At 45.6% G+C, this 20,950-nt stretch overlaps 1 protein-coding gene across 7 annotated transcripts in view; it reads left to right on the top strand.

Annotated features, from left to right (window-relative positions):
- Positions 1 to 20,950, top strand: part of LRRC49 (leucine rich repeat containing 49) — a 394,882-nt gene that overhangs the window by 70,349 nt on the left and 303,583 nt on the right. For 6 of the 7 annotated variants that reach the window (XR_010179247.1, XM_063926208.1, XM_063926209.1 and 3 more), the window contains 3 exons: positions 6,095 to 6,203; positions 12,203 to 12,406; positions 14,135 to 14,201. Coding sequence is in view for 6 of the 7 variants with exons in the window: in XM_063926208.1 (XP_063782278.1) it covers positions 6,095 to 6,203; positions 12,203 to 12,406; positions 14,135 to 14,201 (380 nt within the window). In the remaining variant the exon portion in view is untranslated. The remainder of the gene's footprint in view (positions 1 to 6,094; positions 6,204 to 12,202; positions 12,407 to 14,134; positions 14,202 to 20,950) is intronic. The other variant, XM_063926210.1, reaches the window with a different exon arrangement.

The following is a 20,950-nucleotide window of genomic DNA, read 5'->3' as shown; positions in this document are numbered from 1 at the left end:
TGTGCAGAGAGAGTTAGATTTGGGTGTGGTGTGTTCAATCTGCAATCTAATTTGCAGTGTAAAAATAAAGCAGCCAGTATTTACCCTGCACAGAAATAAAATAACCCACCCAAATCTAACTCTTTCTGCACATGTTATATCTGCCTCCCCTGCAGTGCACATGGTTTTGCCCAACTGCTAACAAAATTCCTGCTGCGATCAACTTGGGATTACCACCTAAATTGCCAGTGCCGCTCGGCGGGCCTCGATGTCAGCTGCGGCGTACAAGGAATGATGAGCCGCTGCAGGGGCTGAAAGGCCAATATTGGTCTAGTAATATAACTGAAAGTGCTGATCGTGCAAAATGCTGGTTAGGCAGAGTGTAGAAGTCCAGTAAATAAAAAGGAATTGAGGAGTCCTGACCGGTTTCGTCATGCTCCACATGACTTTCTCACTCTGATGCTGACAGGTCAGACATGGAGGAGGGTGAGGTGGATTTGGAGGGGGGGGGGGGGGGAATGCGGCTCTGTCACAGGGAATAGAGGCTCTTATAGAAGCTATCAGAGATGTTCTGCATATTCCTGATAAGGTGTCAGAGGAGTGTGAGGAATCTTATTTTAATGTAAAAAATAAGTCCTCAGTCACTTTTCCTGCGTCAAAGGAATTGAATACCCTGTTTGAAGAACCATGGGTTAATCCTGATAAGAAATTTCAGATCCCTAAAAGGTTGCTCTGATCTTTTCCTTTTCCTCTGGAGGATAGGAAAAAATTGAAAAATCCACCGATAGTGCACGCATCAGTCTCTAGGCTGTCACGTAAAATTGTATTGCCTGTTCCTGGTGCAGCCTCCCTGAAAGACATGGCTGATCGTAAAATTGAGATTACACTCAAATCATTGTACACAGCTGCTGGGTGTCCCAAAGACCCACTTTTGCATGTGCGTGGATCACAAAAGCCATTGCAAAATGGTCAGGTAACCTATTTGAGGGGTTAGATTCCTTGTCTAGGGGGTATGTTGTCTTACTCCTGCAGCATATACAGGACTCTGCGTGGTGGAAACCATAAAAGAAATAGGCTTGCTTAATGCACGCACCACCGCTATGGCAGTGTCGGCACGCAGGGGCTTGTGGCTACGCCAGTGGACTACTGACGCGGACTCCAGGAAAGGCGTGGAAGGCCTACCATTCACAGAGGCCTTATTTGTAGATGAACTAGATAAATGGATCTCCACAGCTACTGCGGGTAAGTCTACGAATCTTCCTTCCGCAGCCCCCCAAACTAAGAAGTCTAATTCAGCTTCTGAGTTGCAGTCCTTTCGGTCGGCCAAGTTCAAGGGCAAATCCAGAGGTGCTTCTACGTCCTCCAGCTGCGCAAGAGTTAAACCACGCAAACCAGCAACTGCCAGTGTTCAGGAACAGAGCTCAGGCACTGCTTCCTCAAAGCCTTCAGCATGACGGTGGACCGCAGTGCCTGGAAGGCTGTCAGGTGGGAGCCCCAGTACAATTCTTCAGTCAGATCTGGTCCAGTTCGTGCCAGGATCCCTGGGTCATAGATCTTATTTCCCAGGGCTACAGACTGGAGTTCCAAAACCTCCCACCTCACAGATTCTTCAAATCAGGATTACCAGTTTCACAAGAGGCAAGTATAACTTTACAGCATGCCATCCAAAAGCTGGTACAGACTCAAGTCATTGTTCCAGTTCCACCTCATCTGCATAACAAGGTGTATTATTCCAACTTGTTTGTAGTACCAAAACCGGACGGTTCAGTAAGATCAATTTTGAACCTTAAGTCGTTGAACCCGTACTTATGAGTGTTCAAATTCAAGATGGAGTCCTAGTGTCTCTGGATATCAAGGATGCATACCTTCACATTCCGATCTGGCCGCCTCATCAGGCTTATCTACGGTTTGCACTGCAGGACTGTCACTACCAGTTCCAGGCCCTGCCATTTGGTCTCTCCACGGCACCGAGGGTGTTCACCAAGGTGATGGCAGAGATGATGTTTCTACTCCGCAAATAGGGAGTGAACATAGGGGCCAATTCAATAAGGATAGCAAAATCTGCTAATCAGCAGAATTTGCTATCCTTTTGCAGGCATGCTGGGGCCCACCCAGCACTGGGCAAGGCTGCCCAGCATGCTGACTGGCGCCTCCCCCCTGCTACAAGCAGAAATTGCGTATGCCTCACAATTTCTGCTTATCAGCAGAAACTAAGGTTGACTCCTGCCGACGCAGCTTAGCTGCGGCCGCAGGAGTCCCGGCGCCATTTTAGCTGTCGCGGCGGCTGCATGTGATGTCACGCAGCAGCCGCGACCGCGCCGCCGACACGCCTCCGTTCGTGCCGCACAGCCTACCGTTCGGGTTGCCCCGCCCCTGCAACGATTCGTTTCCTCCCTGAAAATGGAGCATTGCTACCCCTCACCCGCCTCTGCCTGTCAATCAATGCCCCCCGCAGAAAATGGGGATGCATGCGCAGTAGGGCCCGCTGCGCATGCGCCCACGGCACCCCTGAAAAAATTCTGGGCAGATCGCGATTTGCGATCCGTCCTGAATTAGCCCCATAATTCCATTCCTGGACGATCTCCTGATAAAAGCACCGTACAGGGAAAGGTTGCTGGACAGCATTGTTCTCTCAACCAAACTCCTCCAGGATCACAGGTGGATTCTGAACCTTCAGAAATCTCACCTAGAGCCAACATGGAGGCTCCCATTCCTGGGAATGATACTGGATGTCTTCTTACAAGGCACTTCAATACGGAAGGTTTCACGCAAGACCCTTCTAGCTCGATCTGTTGGACAAATGATCCGGATCACATCTTCACATGCACTAGAGGATTGTCGCCAAAAGCCAGGATCTCCCTTCTGTGGTGGCTACAGACTTCTCACCTCGTCGAGGGTCGTAGGTTCGGAATTCAGAACTGGATTCCGTTAACCACAGACGCAAGCCTCAGGGGTTGGGGAGCAGTTACTCACGGGGTGCAGTTTCAAGGAAGAGGGTCAAGTCAGGAAGTCATCCTTCCAATCAACATTCTGGAACTTGGGGCCATATACAACGCCCTTTTGCAGGCCTCTTCTTCAAGATCGGGCCATTCAGGTCCAGTCGGACAATGTGACGGCAGTAATGTACATAAACTGACAGGGTGGAATGAAAAGCAGAGCATCAATGTCAGAGGTGTCAAGAATTCTCCTCTGGGCAGAAAGAAGCGTTGTTAGCGGTCTTCATTCCGGGAGTAGACAACTGGAAAGCAGACTTCCTCAGCAGACACGACCTGCACCTGGGGGAGTGGGGCCTTCACCCGGGAGTGTTCAGGTGCTTGACACGTCGGTGGGGATATCCACAGATCGACATGATGGCCGCTCGTCTCAACAAGAATCTCAGTCGGTATTGTTCCAGTTTGAGAGACCCACAGGCAGTGACAGTAAATGCTCTGACGACTCCATGGGTCTATCAGATGGTGTAGAGTACGTGTTTCCTCCACTTCCTCTGATCCCATGGGTCTGTCAGATGGTGTACATGTTTCCTCCACTTCCTCTGATCCCAAGAATTCTTAAGCGAATAAAAAGGGAAAAGGTTCAAGCAATACTCATTGCTCCGGACTGGCCAGGAAGAACCTAGTACGCGGACCTTCTGGAGATGCTCCTCGAAAATCTGTGACCTCTACCTCTTTGCGAGGATGTTCTGCAACAGGGCAAGTTTGTCTATCAGAATTTACCACGGCTACGTTTGATGGCATGAACGTTGAACGGTTGATTCTAGCCAGGAGAGGGATCCCTAACAAAGTTATTCCAACTGTGATCCAAGCCAGGAAGGGGGTAACGTCTAAGCATTGCCATCGTATTTGGAATAAATGTGTGAGAGCAGAAATTATTCTGCGGTGGAATTTCATCTGGGACGTTTCCTGCTTTTTCTACAGTCAGGTGTGGATGTGGGCCTGTGTCTGGGATCCATAAAAGTCCAGATTTCGGCCTTGTCCATTTTCTTTCAGAAACAATTGGCTTCTCTCCCTGAGTTCCAGACGTTCTTGAAAGGTGTTCTGCACATCCAACTTCCCTTTGTGCCTCCCATGGCACCTTGGGATCTCAATTTGGTGCTGCATTTCCTCCAATCGGACTGGTTTGAACCGTTACAGGAGGTGAACGTAAAATATCTTATGTGGAAGACCGTCATACTGTTGGCCTTGGCTTCAACAAGACGTGTGTCGGAGCTGGGAGCTTTGTCTCACAAAAGTCCCTATTTAATTTTCCATAAGGACAGAGCTGAACTCAGAACTTGTCAGCAATTTCTTCCTAAAGTGGTGTCTGCTTTTCACATCAACCAACCTATTGTGGCTCCGGTTGTCACCGACACCTCTGCTACTTCAAAGTCTTTGGATGTTGTGAGGGCTTTGATGGTGTATGTCAAGTGAACAGCTCGTCACAGAATATCGGACTCGCTGTTTGTTCTTTATACAATTGGGTGTCCTGCGTCCAAGCAGTCCATTGCACTCTGGATCAGGCTTACTATCCAGCATACTTCTTGTACGGCAGGTTTGCCATGTCCAATATTTGTACAGGCCCACTCTACTAGGTCAGTGGGTTCTTCCTGGGCGGCTGCCCGGTGTGTCTCGGCTTTACAGTTCTGCCGAGCAGCTATTTGATCAGGTTCGAACACGTTTGCTAAGTTCTACAAGTTTGATACTTTGGCCTCTGAGGACCTTCAGTTTGGTTAATCAGTTCTGCGGGAACCTCAGTACTCTCCCACCCGGTTTGGGAGCTTTGGTACATCTCCATGGTACTAAATGGTCCCCAGTATCCTCTAGGACGTAAGAGAAAATAGGATTTTAATTACCTACCGGTAAATCCTTTTCTCGTAGTCCGTAGAGGATACTGGGCGCCCGCCAAGTGCTTCGTTCTTCCTGCACTGTTACTTGGTTAAGTAATGTTGGTTCAGCCGTTGCTGTTTCTGTTTCAAGTTTGGTTAGCTTGGCTTTCCTCTTGTTGTGTGTGCTGGTTAGGAATCTCACCACTGTCCTTATCTATCCTTCTCTCAAAGTATGTCCGTCTCCTCGGGCACAGTTTCCTAGACTGAGTCTGGTAGGAGGGGCATAGAGGGAGGAGCCAGCCCACACTATCAAGTTCTTAAAGTGCCCATGGCTCCTAGTGGACCCATCTGTACCCCATGGTACTAAATGGACCCCAGTATCCTCTATGGACTACGAGAAAAGGATTTACTAGTAGGTAATTAAAATCCTTTTTTATTTCACCTACACTCAACCTGGGTATTATTATTATTATTATTATTATTATTCTTTATATGTATAGTGCTGAAAGGATTTGCAGTACGTTACAAGGTAATCAAATAGAAACAGTATGAACAAAACAAGAAAAATGTGACTTGCATTACAAAACATAGCAGAACATGGTCAAGGTTTATAAATATTGCTGCAGCCAAAGTCATAATACCCAAATATGCAGCAGGGCGGCAAAACCCAAAAGTTTGTTGGCTGTTCTTGGCAGTGGAAGGAGATGATGCTAAAATGAGTGAAGGAAATGCGCATGAGTGAGTAGGGTGCTTCTCGCTACAGCTTGCAGTGTAAAGGTTCATGGGAAACCCTGTAGCATACCCCAGGTTGATTTCAGGTGGGATTTCTAGTGTTGCTCTCAAATGTATCCCAAGACTAAAGAAGAACTATATTGGGAACAGAAGTAATCATCAAAGGAACTGGCCACCAAGGAGCTGCAGGTGACTTCAGAGATATTTTCAAGTAAACAATAACTGAAATGCATATAAAATGCATCATATGTACCAGAATGAAGTAATGAAAGGGAGTGCATAGGGGAAAGGTCTTCAGTTTCTGAAACATCAATGCAAACCGGTCAAATATATGTGCATAATCCTACTCACACAAAAAGGCATTAGATATTGGCAATTAAAAAGACTTGGACACATTTAAATGGTCACACAATAATTACTGAAAAAAAGTTTCTACGTCTTTTCCTTTAAATTAAGAGATGGGACAAACTTTGTTCATATGCATTTTTACTTTTAAATAAAGTTGTCCCATCTGCTTTTTATCTCCTGCCAAGTGATTCGTGTTCACAGAACATTTACTCATTTACCTTTATTTTTGAATAGACCATTTCCATTGTTTGACTAACTTGCCAAGATCAGAACCAGGAAGTCTTATTGTGCATCGTACTGCAGAAGAAAAAGCTGTCAGCTCAGACAAACTTAATTTAGAAAGGTAACTATGGTTGAAATGAACTGAAATAATGACTTGTTGGCAGACTAAACATTTGGAACCATCTACCCATAACTCCTCTTGTCAAACCATTCAGTATTTATTTATTAGACTCCATGCTTGTATAGGTTGGGTCTCATATACAAAATGCTTGGGACCAGAAGGATTTGGGATTTTTTTCTAGTACAGGTTGAGTATCCCTTATCCAAAATGCTTGGGACCAGAGGTATTTTGGATATCGGATTTTTCCGTATTTTGGAATAATTGCATACCATAATGAGATATCATGGCAATGGGACCTAAATCTAAGCACAGAATGCATTTATGTTTTATATGCACCTTATACACACAGCCTGAAGGTCATTTTAGCCAATATTTTTTATAACTTTGTGCATTAAACAAAGTGTGTCTACATTCACACAATTCATTTATGTTTCATATATACCTTATATACACAGTCTGAAGGTCATTTAATACAATATTTTTAATAACTGTGTGTATTAAACAAAGTTTGTGTACATTGAGCCATCAGAAAACAATAGTTTCACTATCTCACTCTCGCTCAAAAAAGTCCGTATTTCGGAATATTCCGTATTTCGGATATTTGGATATGGGATACTCAACCTGTACAGGTTGAGTATCCCATATCCAAATATTCCGAAATACGGACTTTTTTGAGTGAAAGTGAGATAGTGAAACCTTTGTTTTTCGATGGCTCAATGTACACAAACTTTGTTTAATACACAAAGTTATTAAAAATATTGTATTAAATGACCTTCAGGCTGTGTGTATAAGATGTATATGAAACATAAATGAATTGTGTGAATGTAGACACACTTTGTTTAATGCACAAAGTTATAAAAAATATTGGCTAAAATTGCCTTCAGGCTGTGTGTATAAGGTGTATATGAAACATAAATGCATTCTGTGCTTAGATTTAGGTCCCATCACCATGATATCTCATTATGGTATGCCATTATTCCAAAATACGGAAAAATCCCATATCCAAAATACCTCTGGTACCAAGCATTTTGGATAAGGGATACTCAACCTGTATTTGCATAAAATAATGAGAAATCTTGGGAATGGACCCAAATCTAAACACGAAATGTATTTATGTTTCATATACATCTTATACACACAGCCTGAAAGTAAGTTTATTTTATAATTTTAATAATGTTGTGCATGAAACAAAGTTTTTGTGTAAATTGAACCATCAGAAAACAAAGCTGTCCTTATCTCAGTCATGCTCAAAATATTGTGGGTTATGGATTTTGGGAATTTCCTATATGGAACACCCAACCTGTAGTATGTTTTAATCCATTATAATTTATTATAATGTAAGTGGAGAATATGTTCTCTATGTAAAAGTTTGTTTAGAATATATGTATACTATTCTTCCAGCATGCAAAGTGAGCATTGTGCTTCAGGGGGCAGAATGGTTGGTAACACCCTTGATTGTATGTTTTGCTGTCCATGCTGTAGCCTTTGAAGTGATTAGACCCATAATAAATGACTGGACAACCCATATGGGTATTACTTTCTATTTAGCACCTGCTCCCTATTATTTTAAATATGTGGGTTCAGATTTACTCTGATCTCAAAACGGAATCTTATTGGTTATCCATCTGTCACTTGTTTTGGATAGCCAATAAGAAAAATACAGATAAATCCAAACGTGTGCTAAATTGGCATTAAGAACTGCATAAATCCGTACCCACACATATCTAATTTTATAGTGCTTGATAAAGGCCAAGTAATAAATTAAAAAACAATAGTGCAGTAAACCTAAAGCCACGTGCCTAGTAACTATATGTGATTATACAGTCCAGATAACATGATAGCTAAGATGTTGGAAGAAAACGGTTACATTTAAGAAATTACAGAAGCTATAATGTCTGCAGATCTATAGAAAACGCATAACGACTAGGGGTATATTTACTAAAGTGTGGGTTTTTAGAAGTAGAGATGTTGCGCATAGCAACCAATTAGAATTTACTAATCATTTATCTACTACCTTCTAGAACAGGGGTGGCCAAGCAGTCAGAGGCAAAGAGCTAGAAAAGATTGTAGTCAAGTGTAAGAGCCACTATCATGCGCGCACTTGCCGCAAAAATGGTACGTGGCCTAGTTGTCACAAAACCACACCCCATTTTTGTGCACACCATTCCGTATGATGCTTGTAGCAGTATGACCTTGTGTCATAACCCCGTTTGTAGTCATGTTGTACAGTGCCACATACATATAATGCCCCAGTACAGTGCCACATACATATAAAAATGCAAAAATATGGGTGCCTCCACAGTGGCGGATACACATATGACCCCACAGTGGCAGATACACATATGTCCCCAGTGCCAGAAACACATGCCCCCAGTGCCAGAAACACATGCCCCCAGTGCCAGAAACACATGCCCCCAGTGCCAGATACACATGTCCCCATAGTGCCAGATACATATATGCCCCATAGTGGCAGGTACACATTGCCCCACAGTGCCAAATACACATATGCCCCACGGATCTAGATACACATATGCCCCACGGTTCCAGATACACATATGCCCCACGGTTCCAGATACACATATGCCCCACAGTGCCTGATACACATCCCCATAGTGCCAAGTACATATATGCCCCACAGTGCCAGATACATATATGCCCCACAGTGCCAGATACATATATGCCCCACAGTGGCAGATACACATGTGCCCCACAGTGGCAGATACACATGTGCCCCACAGTGGCAGATACACATGTGCCCCACAGTGGCAGATACACATGTGCCCCACAGTGGCAGATACACATGTGCCCCACAGTGGCAGATACACATGTGCCCCACAGTTGCAGATACAGTGGCAGATACACATGTGCCCCACAGTGGCAGATACACATGTGCCCCACAGTGGCAGATACACATGTGCCCCACAGTGGCAGATACACACGTGCCCCACAGTGCCAGGTACACACGTGCTCCACAGTGCCAGGTACACACGTGCTCCACAGTGCCAGGTACACACGTGCTCCACAGTGCCAGGTACACACGTGCTCCACAGTGCCAGGTACACACGTGCCCCACAGTGCCATGTACACACGTGCCCCACAGTGCCATGTACACACGTGCCCCACAGTGCCATGTACACACGTGCCCACAGTGCCAGGTACACACGTGCCCCACAGTGCCAGGTACACACGTGCCCCACAGTGCCACATATGCCACCAGTGCCAGATACACATGTCCTCACAGTGCAAGATATGCCCCCAGTGCCAGATACACATATGCCCACAGTGCCAGATATACCCCCAGTGCCAGATATGCCCCCAGTGCCAGATACACATGTCCCCACAGTGCCAGCTATGCCCCCAGTGCCAGATACACATGTCCCCACAGTGCCAGCTATGCCCCCAGTGCCAGATACACATATGCCCCACAGTGCCATATATGCCCCCAGTGCCAGATACACATAGTACTTACAGTGCCAGATACACCTGTCCCCACAGTGCCAGATATGCCCCCAGTGCCGGATACACCTGTCCCCACAGTGCCAGATATGCCCCCAGTGCCAGATACACCTGTCCCCACAGTGCCAGATATGCCCCCAGTGCCAGATACACATGTCCCCACATACACAGTGTCAGATGGATATACAGTGCCAGATACACATGTCCCCCCCGTCCCTCCCCTCCCCCCCCATGTGCTGCTCACCGCGCTGCTGCTGTTCTTCGGGGTGCGTAGGAGAGCGCCCTTCAGTCAGTCTCCGGCGCCGGAGACTATCTTCAATTAGACGCCGTTTCATGAGCCAATGAAAGCTTGTAGTCCGGCAGCCAACCAGGAGCCTTAGCTGCCAGTCCGCTAGCTCTGATTGGCTCACGGGCCGGCACCACTAGAAACAGAAGTGTGCAGGGCGGCAGGCGGTGACCGAGCCGCATGCGGAAGATGAAAGAGCCGCGGGTTGTCCACCGCTGTTCTAGAAGATAATAGGTAGAATCAGATTGGTTGCTATGGGTAATACCTCCACTTCTACAATTCTGCCCTTTAGCAAATACTGTATACCCTCTGGTCTCCAGTTTTCATTCTGACACTATTTAGCTATGGTCAGATGTGGGAATTGGAGTATTCCTGGGATACTAGTAGGAATATTTCATAGAGTTAACTCACAGATTATTAGGGGCTTCTCAGATAAAGTTACACCAGACCATTTTTGGAGACTGAGACGCATGCTGGTATGACCGATTTAGTGCCTTTTGCCGTAGTCGCATTTCGGTTTTAACACACCCCACCCAAATCCAACTCTCTCTGCAAATGTTATATCTGCCACACCTGCAGTGCACATGGGCCCTCATTCCGAGTTGTTCGCTCGCAAGCTGCTTTTAGCAGCATTGCACACGCTAAGCTGCCGCCTACTGGGAGTGAATCTTAGCTTATCAAAATTGCGAACCAAAGATTCGCAATATTGCAAAAAGACTTATCTGTGCAGTTTCTGAGTAGCTCGAGACTTACTCTTCCAGTGCGATCAGTTCAGTGCTTGTCGTTCCTGGTTTGACGTCACAAACACACCCAGCGTTCGCCCAGACACTCCTCCGTTTCTCCAGCCACTCCCGCGTTTTTCCCAGAAACGGTAGCGTTTTTTCACACACACCCATAAAACGGCCAGTTTCCGCCCAGAAACACCCACTTCCTGTCAATCACACTCCGATCTCCAGTACGAAGAAAAAACCTCGTAATGCCGTGAGTAAAATACCAATCTTCATAGCAAAATTACTTGGCGCAGTCGCAGTGCGAACATTGCGCATGCGCAGTTAGCGGAAAATCGCTGCGATGCGAAGAAAATTACCGAGCGAACAACTCTGAATGACCAACTGCTAACAAATTTGCTGCTTCGATCAGGTCTGATTTAGGCCCTATGGGGCAGAAGTATTAACCTGGAGAAGGCATAAGGAAGTGATAAACCAGTGATAAATCCAAGCTGATAAATGCACCAGCCAATCAGCTCCAGTATGTAAATTAACAGGTAGGTGCTCATTGGCTTGGCCATTTATTACCTTGGATTTATCACTGGTTTATCACTTCCTTATTACCTTGGATTTATCAATGGTTTATCACTTCCTTATGTATCACTTCCTACATCTGCTCCATGTGTGTTAACCCATAGATTCTGTGATAAATTCCTGGAGCTATGGATTAACAAATTTGCAGCACCTGCGATCAGGGCATTTAACACAGCTTTCTGGGTCAGATGTATTAACCTGGAGAAGGTGTAAGGAAGTGATAAACCAGTGATATGTGCAAGGCGATAAAGGCACTAGCCAATTAAATCCAATATGTAAATTAACAGTTAGGATCTGATTGGCTGGTGCCTTTATCACCTTGCACATATCACTGGTTTATCACTTCCTTATGCCTTCTCCAAGTTAATACATCTGCCCCTCTGTTTGAGCCTACTCAGGCTCGAACAGAAATACGTGTTAATTCCAGCCTGTGGGCTGATCACAGGTTACAATTGAATAGTCCTGGCAGAGCAATTAGGCCATGGTAATTAACCGTGGCTAGTTGAATCCGGCCCTTAAATTCATGTGCAGTTGAAAAACATTGACCATTTTTCTGAATATCTGCATTGTGTGTGACTCTGAATCAGGCCCTGTGTGTATTTTTCTGCCTTCTGATCTATTTACAACAATTGATAGTTTTGGCTATTTAATATGTCTTTACAAGCACAATCACTAAATGACTAAACTGCTTTCAATGGCTGTATCTGAAGCTGCACTGGCTCTCAGGTAGTAAATTTCATGTTAGGAGTTTGTTATATCTACTGTATAGTTTACATGGTAATAATGGGTATTTAAGCAGGGACACGCTTTGCTTGTGAAGATAAAATGACTACCTTGGAGAAATCTAACAGTAGACTGTAGCATATTTTTCTGAGGGTACTAAAGCTTGATTAATTGCATGCCTCATATCTATGTAGTTATTGTTGAATTATATATAATTATTATTATTTTTTTAGGCAAAAACTGACTGCTTTCCCTGTGCTAGAAGGTGAAGAACATCTGCGGTTATTATATTTACAACATAACTTTATTAAAAAAATCCAGAGCATTTCAAGTCTTCAACGTCTCATATTTTTAGATCTGTATGACAACCATATAGAAGAAATAAGTGGGCTTTCCGCTTTGAAATCTTTGCGCGTCCTCATGCTTGGAAAGAACAGGTATAAGTATACATGCAAATATTTTCATATACAGATGAACACACTGTAATGATAACTGCGCAGGAATGATAATATAAGGTTGGTTGAAGAGTGATGTGAAACATGAGGGTCTAGCGTTACGGGTGATGAGGTTGAATCCAAGTCTGCAAAAGTACAAATTTATTTGCAATTTTGATACTTGATTTTAAAGAGTCAATTTTTATATATATATATATATATATATATATATATATATATATAAAGATTGGCTTTACTGATAATTAGCTTACATTGAATTAAAAATTAGGTGGCTACACAAGCATGTCTGTATTAATTAAACTAATGTACATCATTTTCTTAATGATCAGTACATTTTTCAAACTGATTAGAATAAGAAACCTTTTGTCCACTGTTTAGCATTAACTGGATAAATTGACATGCTTGTTAATATACTGTATGCTTACTGCAGTCTAGGGGATCTCTTTACTAAACATTGATGTGTTTCCAATGCATATGCACTATAGAATCTCCAGATTTACTAAAGACTGTTTTTGAACTGACCAAAAACCAGCCTCAAAATCTAGGGACAAACCACCCAAACAATAGACTTGCCTGTGGCAGTTCGGTGCACAAATCACTATGATTTATTTTTTATTTTTTGAATGGCATGGTGTACACCCCAAAAGCATAACTATTTTCCAGTTTTCAGCATCCGGTTGAATCAGCTGTGGGGTTTATGCAATGGTAGGGAGACACACATTATGGGGTCCCCCTGCCATCATGTAGTCCTCCCCCAAACTGGTAAGCCCAGTCTGGGGGTTCCTTGGAAAGTTGGACCCCCCAATTAAACTTGTCCCCACTCCTGAGTAACTCCCAGGCCTGTGCTTGGTTCTCCAGGCTTGCTGGGAACTGTCGTGCCATTTTAAAGTAAAATCTTTCTTTTTTTTTCCGGCATCTTTTACACATAAACCCCGCCCCCACCACCATCAGGAGTGTGGGGAATAGCCCTGGGCTTTCAGCCCTGGCCTGGAGGTTCCTTGGCTGGTGGGGGGCCTTTATTGGGAGGTCCACACTTACTAAGGATCCCCCTGGGCCTGGATTGTCCTGTGTAGGGAAGATTACGTGATGGTAGCGGGCTCCTGTGATGTGTGTCTCCCTGCTCTGGCATAAACACCATGGTTGGTTCAGCTTGGTGCTGGTTACTGTTGGAATGGTGGACCCCACACCGTTTTTTTTTCCGTTTTTTTTTTTATTTATGTATTTTTTTTTTAAGCCACGTCATTCACTTTTAACCCTAAGAACCACTGAACATATCATAGTTATCAGTGCAGTGCTTCTGTTTGCCATCATTTTGTCCCTTCTATTTGCTCTTGAAAATAAAACCCGAAGGATGATAAATATGCAGTCAATGTTAGTAGGTTTTAGAGTGATTTAAAATGTATCTAAAACCAACCTTTAGTAAATATAACCCAATGCATGTACAGTAGTTTCTACTTTTTCAGTGCACCTTTGCAAAGCCTGACTAGTTCTATATGTAGAGCCATGAACTGTAAATTCTGGAAATGTTATAAAATATTAAATGTGGCCATAAGGAAACCCTTTTTATACATGGGCAACAAACCGTGTTTGTTTGTTTTTTTCATGTGTTGTTTATAAGTAGTAACAAATATCTTAAATTATGTTTTGGAACAAAGCATAATTCCAACCATCAGTATTTGTAACTTTGCTGGTATCAATTTTATGTTTCAGAATTCAAAAAATATCAAACTTGGAAAATCTTAAAAATCTTGATGTTTTAGATCTACATGGGAATCAGGTAAATAAAGACAACATTTTTAAGTAATTAGTCTGCTGCACTGCTTAAGACAAAATTATTTATGAAGTCTTTGAACTATATATGGAAATATGTTATATGATTTGTTTGGGTATCAGTGTAAAAATATGGAAAAGTAGAGGCTGTGACCTATGATGAGCATTTGTGAGAGGCTTGAAGATGTATATGGTATAGTTCTGTGTAGCACTGGTATAGAACCCATTTTGTGCACGTAACGCTGTGACACTGGTGCAGTAGACTAACTCATTCAATTTCTCTAACGTCCTAAGTGGATGCTGGGGACTCCGTAAGGACCATGGGGAATAGCGGCTCCGCAGGAGACTGGGCACATCTAAAGAAAGCTTTAGGACTATCTGGTGTGCACTGGCTCCTCCCCCTATGACCCTCCTCCAAGCCTCAGTTAGATCTCTGTGCCCGAACGAGAAGGGTGCACACTAGGGGCTCTCCTGAGCTTCTTAGTGAAAGTTTTAGTTTAGGTTTTTTATTTTCAGTGAGACCTGCTGGCAACAGGCTCACTGCATCGAGGGACTAAGGGGAGAAGAAGCGAACTCACCTGCGTGCAGAGTGGATTGGGCTTCTTAGGCTACTGGACATTAGCTCCAGAGGGACGATCACAGGCCCAGCTTGGATGGGTCCCAGAGCCGCGCCGCCGGCCCCCTTACAGAGCCAGAAGGCAGAAGAGGTCCGGAAAATCGGCGGCAGAAGACGTCCTGTCTTCAACAAGGTAGCGCACAGCACTGCAGCTGTGCGCCATTGCTCTCAGCACACTTCACACTTCGGTCACTGAGGGTGCAGGGCGCTGGGGGGGGGGCGCCCTGAGACGCAATAAAAACACCTTGGATGGCAAAAAAAATGCATCACATATAGCTCCTGGGCTATATGGATGCATTTAACCCCTGCCAGAATCCATAAAAAAGCAGGAGAAAAGTCCGCGAAAAAGGGGCGGAGCCTATCTCCTCAGCACACTGACGCCATTTTCCCTCACAGCTCCGTTGGAGGGAAGCTCCCTGTCTCTCCCCTGCAGTCACTACACTACAGAAAGGGTTAAAAAAAGAGAGGGGGGCACTAATTAGGCGCAGTATTAACTATACAGCAGCTATAAGGGGAAAAACACTTATATAAGGTTATCCCTGTATATATATATAGCGCTCTGGTGTGTGCTGGCAAACTCTCCCTCTGTCTCCCCAAAGGGCTAGTGGGGTCCTGTCCTCTATCAGAGCATTCCCTGTGTGTGTGCTGTATGTCGGTACGTTTGTGTCGACATGTATGAGGAGAAAAATGATGTGGAGACGGAGCAGATTGCCTGTAATAGTGATGTCACCCCCTAGGGGGTCGACACCTGAGTGGATGAACTGTTGGAAGGAATTACGTGACAGTGTCAGCTCTGTATAAAAGACAGTGGTTGACATGAGACAGCCGGCTACTCAGCTTGTGCCTGTCCAGACGTCTCATAGGCCGTCAGGGGCTCTAAAGCGCCCGTTACCTCAGATGGCAGATATAGACGCCGACACGGATACTGACTCCAGTGTCGACGGTGAAGAGACGAATGTGACTTCCAGTAGGGCCACACGTTACATGATTGAGGCAATGAAAAATGTTTTACACATTTCTGACAATACGAGTACCACCAAAAAAGGGGTATTATGTTCGGTGAGGAAAAACTACCTGTAGTTTTCCTGAATCTGAGAAATTAAATGAGGTGTGTGATGATGCGTGGGTTTCCCCCGATAACAACGGATAATTTCTAAAATGTTATTGGCATTATATCCTTTCCCGCCAGAGGTTAGGGTGCGTTGGGAAATACCCCCTAGGGGGGATAAAGCGCTCACACGCTTGTAAGGGCTCTACCTTCGCCTGAGATGGCCGCCCTTAAGGATCCTGCTGATAGAAAGCAGGAGGGTATCCTAAAAGGTATTTACACACATACTGGTGTTATACTGCGACCAGCAATCGCCTCAGCCTGGATGTGCAGTGCTGGGTTGGCGTGGTCGGATTCCCTGACTGAAAATATTGATACCCTAGATAGGGACAGTATATTTTTGCCTATAGAGCATTTAAAAGATGCATTTTTATATATGCGTGATGCACAGCGGAATATTTGCCGACTGGCATCAAGTCTAAGCGCGTTGTCCATTTCTACCAGTAGAGGGTTATGGACACGTCAGTGGTCAGGTGATGCGTATTCCAAACGGCATTTGGAAGTATTGCCTTATTAAAGGGAGGAGTTATTTGGGGTCGGTCTTTCAGACCTGGTGGCCACGGCAACAGCTGGGAATTCCACGTTTGTACCCCAGGTCGCCTCTCAACATGAGAAGACGCCGTATTATCAGGCGCAGTCTTTTCGTGGACAAGCGGGCAAAAGGTTCCTCATTTCTGCCCCGTGACAGAGGGAGAGGAAAAAGGCTGCAGAAATCAGCCAGTTCCCAGGAACAGAAACCCTCTCCCGCCTCTGCCAAGCCCTCAGTATACGCTGGGGCTTTACAAGCAGAATCAGGCACGGTGGGGGGCCCGTCTCAATGAATTTCAGCGCGCAGTGGGCTCACTCGCAAGTAGACCCCTGGATCCTTCAGGTGATATCTCGGGTACTAATTAGAATTCGAGACGTCTCCCCCTCGCCGTTTCCTAAAGTCGGCTTTACCGATGTCTCCTTCTGACAGGGAGACAGTTTTGGAAGCCATTCACAAGCTGTATTCCCAGCAGGTGATAATCAAAATACCCCTCCTGCAACAGGGAACGGGGTATTATTCCACACTGTTGTGGTACCGAATCAGGACGGCTCGGTGAGACCGATTCTAAATCTAAAATCTTTGAACACTTACATACAGAGGTTCAAGTTCAAGATTGAGTCACTCAGAGCAGTGATTGCGAACCTGGAAGAAGGGAACTACATGATGTCTCGGGACATCAAGGATGCTTACCTTCATGTCAAAATTTACCCTTCTCACCAAGGGTACCTCAGGTTTATGGTACAGAACTGTCACTATCAGTTCAGACGCTGCCGTATGGATGGTACACGGCACCCCGGGTCTTTACCAAGGTAATGGCCGAAATGATGATATTCCTTCGAAGGAAGTGAATTTTAGTTATCCCTTCCTTGGACAATTCCCTGATAAGGGTAAGATCCAGGGAACAGTTGGAGGTCGGTGTAGCACTATCTCAGGTAGTGTTGCGGCAGCACGATTGGATTCTCAATATTCCAAAATCGCACCTGGTTCCGACGACGTGTCTTCTGTTCCGAGGGATGATCCTGGACACAGTCCAGAAAAAGGTGTTTCTCCCGGAGGAGAAAGCCAGGGAGTTATCCGAGCTAGTCAGGAACCTCCTAAAACCGAGCCAAGTCTCAGTGCATCAATGCACAAGGGTTCTGGGTAAAATGGTGGCTTCCTACGAAGCAATCCCATTCGGCAGATTCCACGCAAGAACTTTCCAGTGGGACCTGCTGGACAAATGGTCCGGATCGCATCTTCAGATGCATCAGCGGATATCCCTGTCACCAAGGACAAGGGTGTCCCTCCTGTGGTGGTTGCAGAGTGCTCATCTTCTAGAGGGCCGCAGATTAGGCATTCAGGACTGGGTCCTGGTGACCACTGATGCCAGCCTGCGAGGCTGGGGAGCAGTCACACAGGGAAGGAATATCCAGGGCTTATGGTCAAGCCTGGAGACATCACTTCACATAAATATCCTGAAGCTAAGGGACATTTACAATGCTCTAAGCTTAGCAAGACCTCTGCTTCAAGGTCAGCCGGTGTTGATCCAGTCGGACAACATCACGGCAGTCACCCACGTAAACAGACAGGGTGACACAAGAAGCAGGAGGGCAATGGCAGAAGCTGCAAGGATTCTTCGCTGGGCGGAAAATCATGTGATAGCACTGTCAGCAGTATTCATTCCGGGAGTGGACAACTGGGAAGCAGACTTCCTCAGCACGACCTCCACCCGGGAGAGTGGGGACTTCACCCAGAAGTCTTCCACATGATTAAAAACTTGACAGGTATTGCGCCAGGTCCAGGGACCCTCAGGCAATAAGCTGTAGACGCTCTGGTAACACCGTGGGTGTACCAGTCAGGGTATGTGTTCCCTCCTCTGCCTCTCATACCCAAGGTACTGAGATTGATAAGATGGAGAGGAGTAAGCACTATATTCGTGGTTCCGGATTGGCCAAGAAGGACTTGGTAACCGGAACTTCAAGAGATGCTCACGGAGGATCCGTGGCCTCTACCTCTAAGAAGGGACCTGCTCCAGCAAGGACCCTGTCTGTTCCAAGACTTACCGCGGCTGCGTTTGACGGCATGGCGGTTGAACGCCGGATCCTGAAGGAAAAAAGGCATTCCGGATGAAGTCATCCCTATCCTGATCAAAGCCAGGAAGGATGTAACCGCAAAAACATTATCACCGCAATTGGCGAAAATATGTTGCGTGGTGCGAGGCCAGTAAGGCCCGACGGAGGAAATTCAACTGGGTCGATTCCTACATTTCCTGCAAACAGGAGTGTCTATGGGCCTGAAATTGGGGTCCATTAAGGTTCAAATTTCGGCCCTGTCAATTTTCTTCCAAAAAGAACTAGCTTCAGTCCCTGAAGTTCAGACGTTTGTAAAAGGGGTACTGCATATACAGCCTCCTTTTGTGCCTCCAGTGGCACTTTGGGATCTCAATGTAGTTTTGGGTTCCAAAAGTCACATTGGTTTGAACCACTTAAATCTGTGGAGTTAAAATATCTCACATGGAAAGTGGTCATGCTGTTGGCCCTGGCCTGGGCCAGGCGCGTGTCAGAATTGGCGGCTTTATCCTGAAAAAGCCCTTATCTGATGTTCCATTCGGACAGGGCGGAATTGAGGACTCGTCCTCAGTTTCTCCCCAAGGTGGTTTCAGCGTCTCACCTGAACCAACCTATTGGTGGTGCCTGCGGCTACTAGGGACTTGGAGGCCTCCAAGTTGCTAGACGTTGTCAGTGCCCTGAAAATATATGTTTCCAGGACAGCTGGAGTCAGGAAATCTGACTCGCTGTTTATCCTGTGTGCACCCAACAAACTGGGTGCTCCTGCTTCTAAGCAGACTATTGCTCGTTGGATTTGTAGTACAATTCAGCTTGCACATTCTGTGGCAGGCCTGCCACAGCCAAAAATCTGTAAATGCCCACTCCACAAGGAAGGTGGGCTCATCTTGGGCGGCTGCCCGAGGGGTCTCGGCTTTACAACTTTGCCGAGCAGCTACTTGGTCAGGAGCAAATACGTTTGTAAAATTCTACAAAATTAATATCCTGGCTGAGGAGGACCTGGAGTTCTCTCATTTGGTGCTGCAGAGTCATCCGCACTCTCCCGCCCGTTTGGGAGCTTTGGTATAATCCCCATGGTCCTTACGGAGTCCCCAGCATCCACTTAGGACGTTAGAGAAAATAAAAATTTACTTACCGATAATTCTATTTCTCATAGTCCGTAGTGGATGCTGGGCGCCCATCCCAAGTGCGGATTGTCTGCAATACTTGTACATAGTTATTGTTACAAAAATCGGGTTATTATTGTTGTGAGCCATCTTTCAGAGGCTCCTCTGTTATCATGCTGTTAACTGGGTTCAGATCACAGGTTATACGGTGTGATTGGTGTGGCTGGTATGAGTCTTACCCGGGATTCAAAATCCTTCCTTATTGTGTACGCTCGTCCGGGCACAGTATCCTAACTGAGGCTTGGAGGAGGGTCATAGGGGGAGGAGCCAGTGCACACCAGATAGTCCTAAAGCTTTCTTTAGATTGCCCAGTCTCCTGCGGAGCCGCTATTCCCCATGGTCCTTACGGAGTCCCCAGCATCCACTACGGACTATGAGAAATAGTATTATCGGTAAGTAAATTCTTATTTTAATGCAGATAAGCATTGACTGGGGTAAGTGAGCATTTTAAGAAGGGATCATTTAATATCTGTATTGCTACTGATTGTTGTACCACGCCAGAGGAATAGAATGGCCAGTGCCTGTTTTCAGTCAAAGACCAAATGTCCCAAGTACTGTGTAGTCGCACAGGTATAGTTATACTGCCCAAGAGGCCCCATTAATTTATTCAAGATATATTATTTTTGGAAGAAGGCCTGGGGAAGGTGCTGGGAGGGTTTGGGGGGAGGGTGGGGGGGGAGAGAAATGAGGGTGCTACCACAGGCAAATTAATATTTAAGAAGTTATGTTTTTATATTGTCCACAACTGTGCACCACTCTAGGGCAATCAATTTGTTCTCGTCTTTGTTCCAAGCAAGTTGCCTATGAGTTCAATATAGTAGCATCACTTCTTTATTATATTTCTCATACGTCCTAGAGGATGCTGGGGATGCTTCAAGAACCATGGGGTATAGGCGGGATCTGCAGGAGACATGGGCACACTATAAGACTTTGAATGGGTGTGAACTGGCTCCTCCCTCTATGCCCCTCCTCCAGACCCCAGTTAGATTCTGTGCCCAGTGAGACTGGATGCACACTGAGGAGCTCTCCAGAGTTTCTCAGAAAAATACTTTTATTAGGGTTGTTATTTTCAGGAGACCTGCTGGCTACAGGCTCCCTGCATCGTGGGAGTGAGGTGAGAGAAGCAGACCTACTTCTTCTGAGTTCAAGGGCTCTGCTTCTTAGGCTACTGGACACCATTAGCTCCAGAGGGTTAGATCACTTGGTATGCCTAGCTGCTTGTTCCCGGAGCCACGCCGTCACCCCCCTCACAGAGCCAGAAGACAGAAGCCGGGTGAGTATGAGAAGATCAG

The sequence above is a fragment of the Pseudophryne corroboree genome, chromosome 6 (assembly GCF_028390025.1).
Source record: "Pseudophryne corroboree isolate aPseCor3 chromosome 6, aPseCor3.hap2, whole genome shotgun sequence".
In the NCBI taxonomy this organism is placed as follows: domain Eukaryota; kingdom Metazoa; phylum Chordata; class Amphibia; order Anura; family Myobatrachidae; genus Pseudophryne; species Pseudophryne corroboree.
This window is presented reverse-complemented; position numbering and strand designations above follow the sequence as displayed.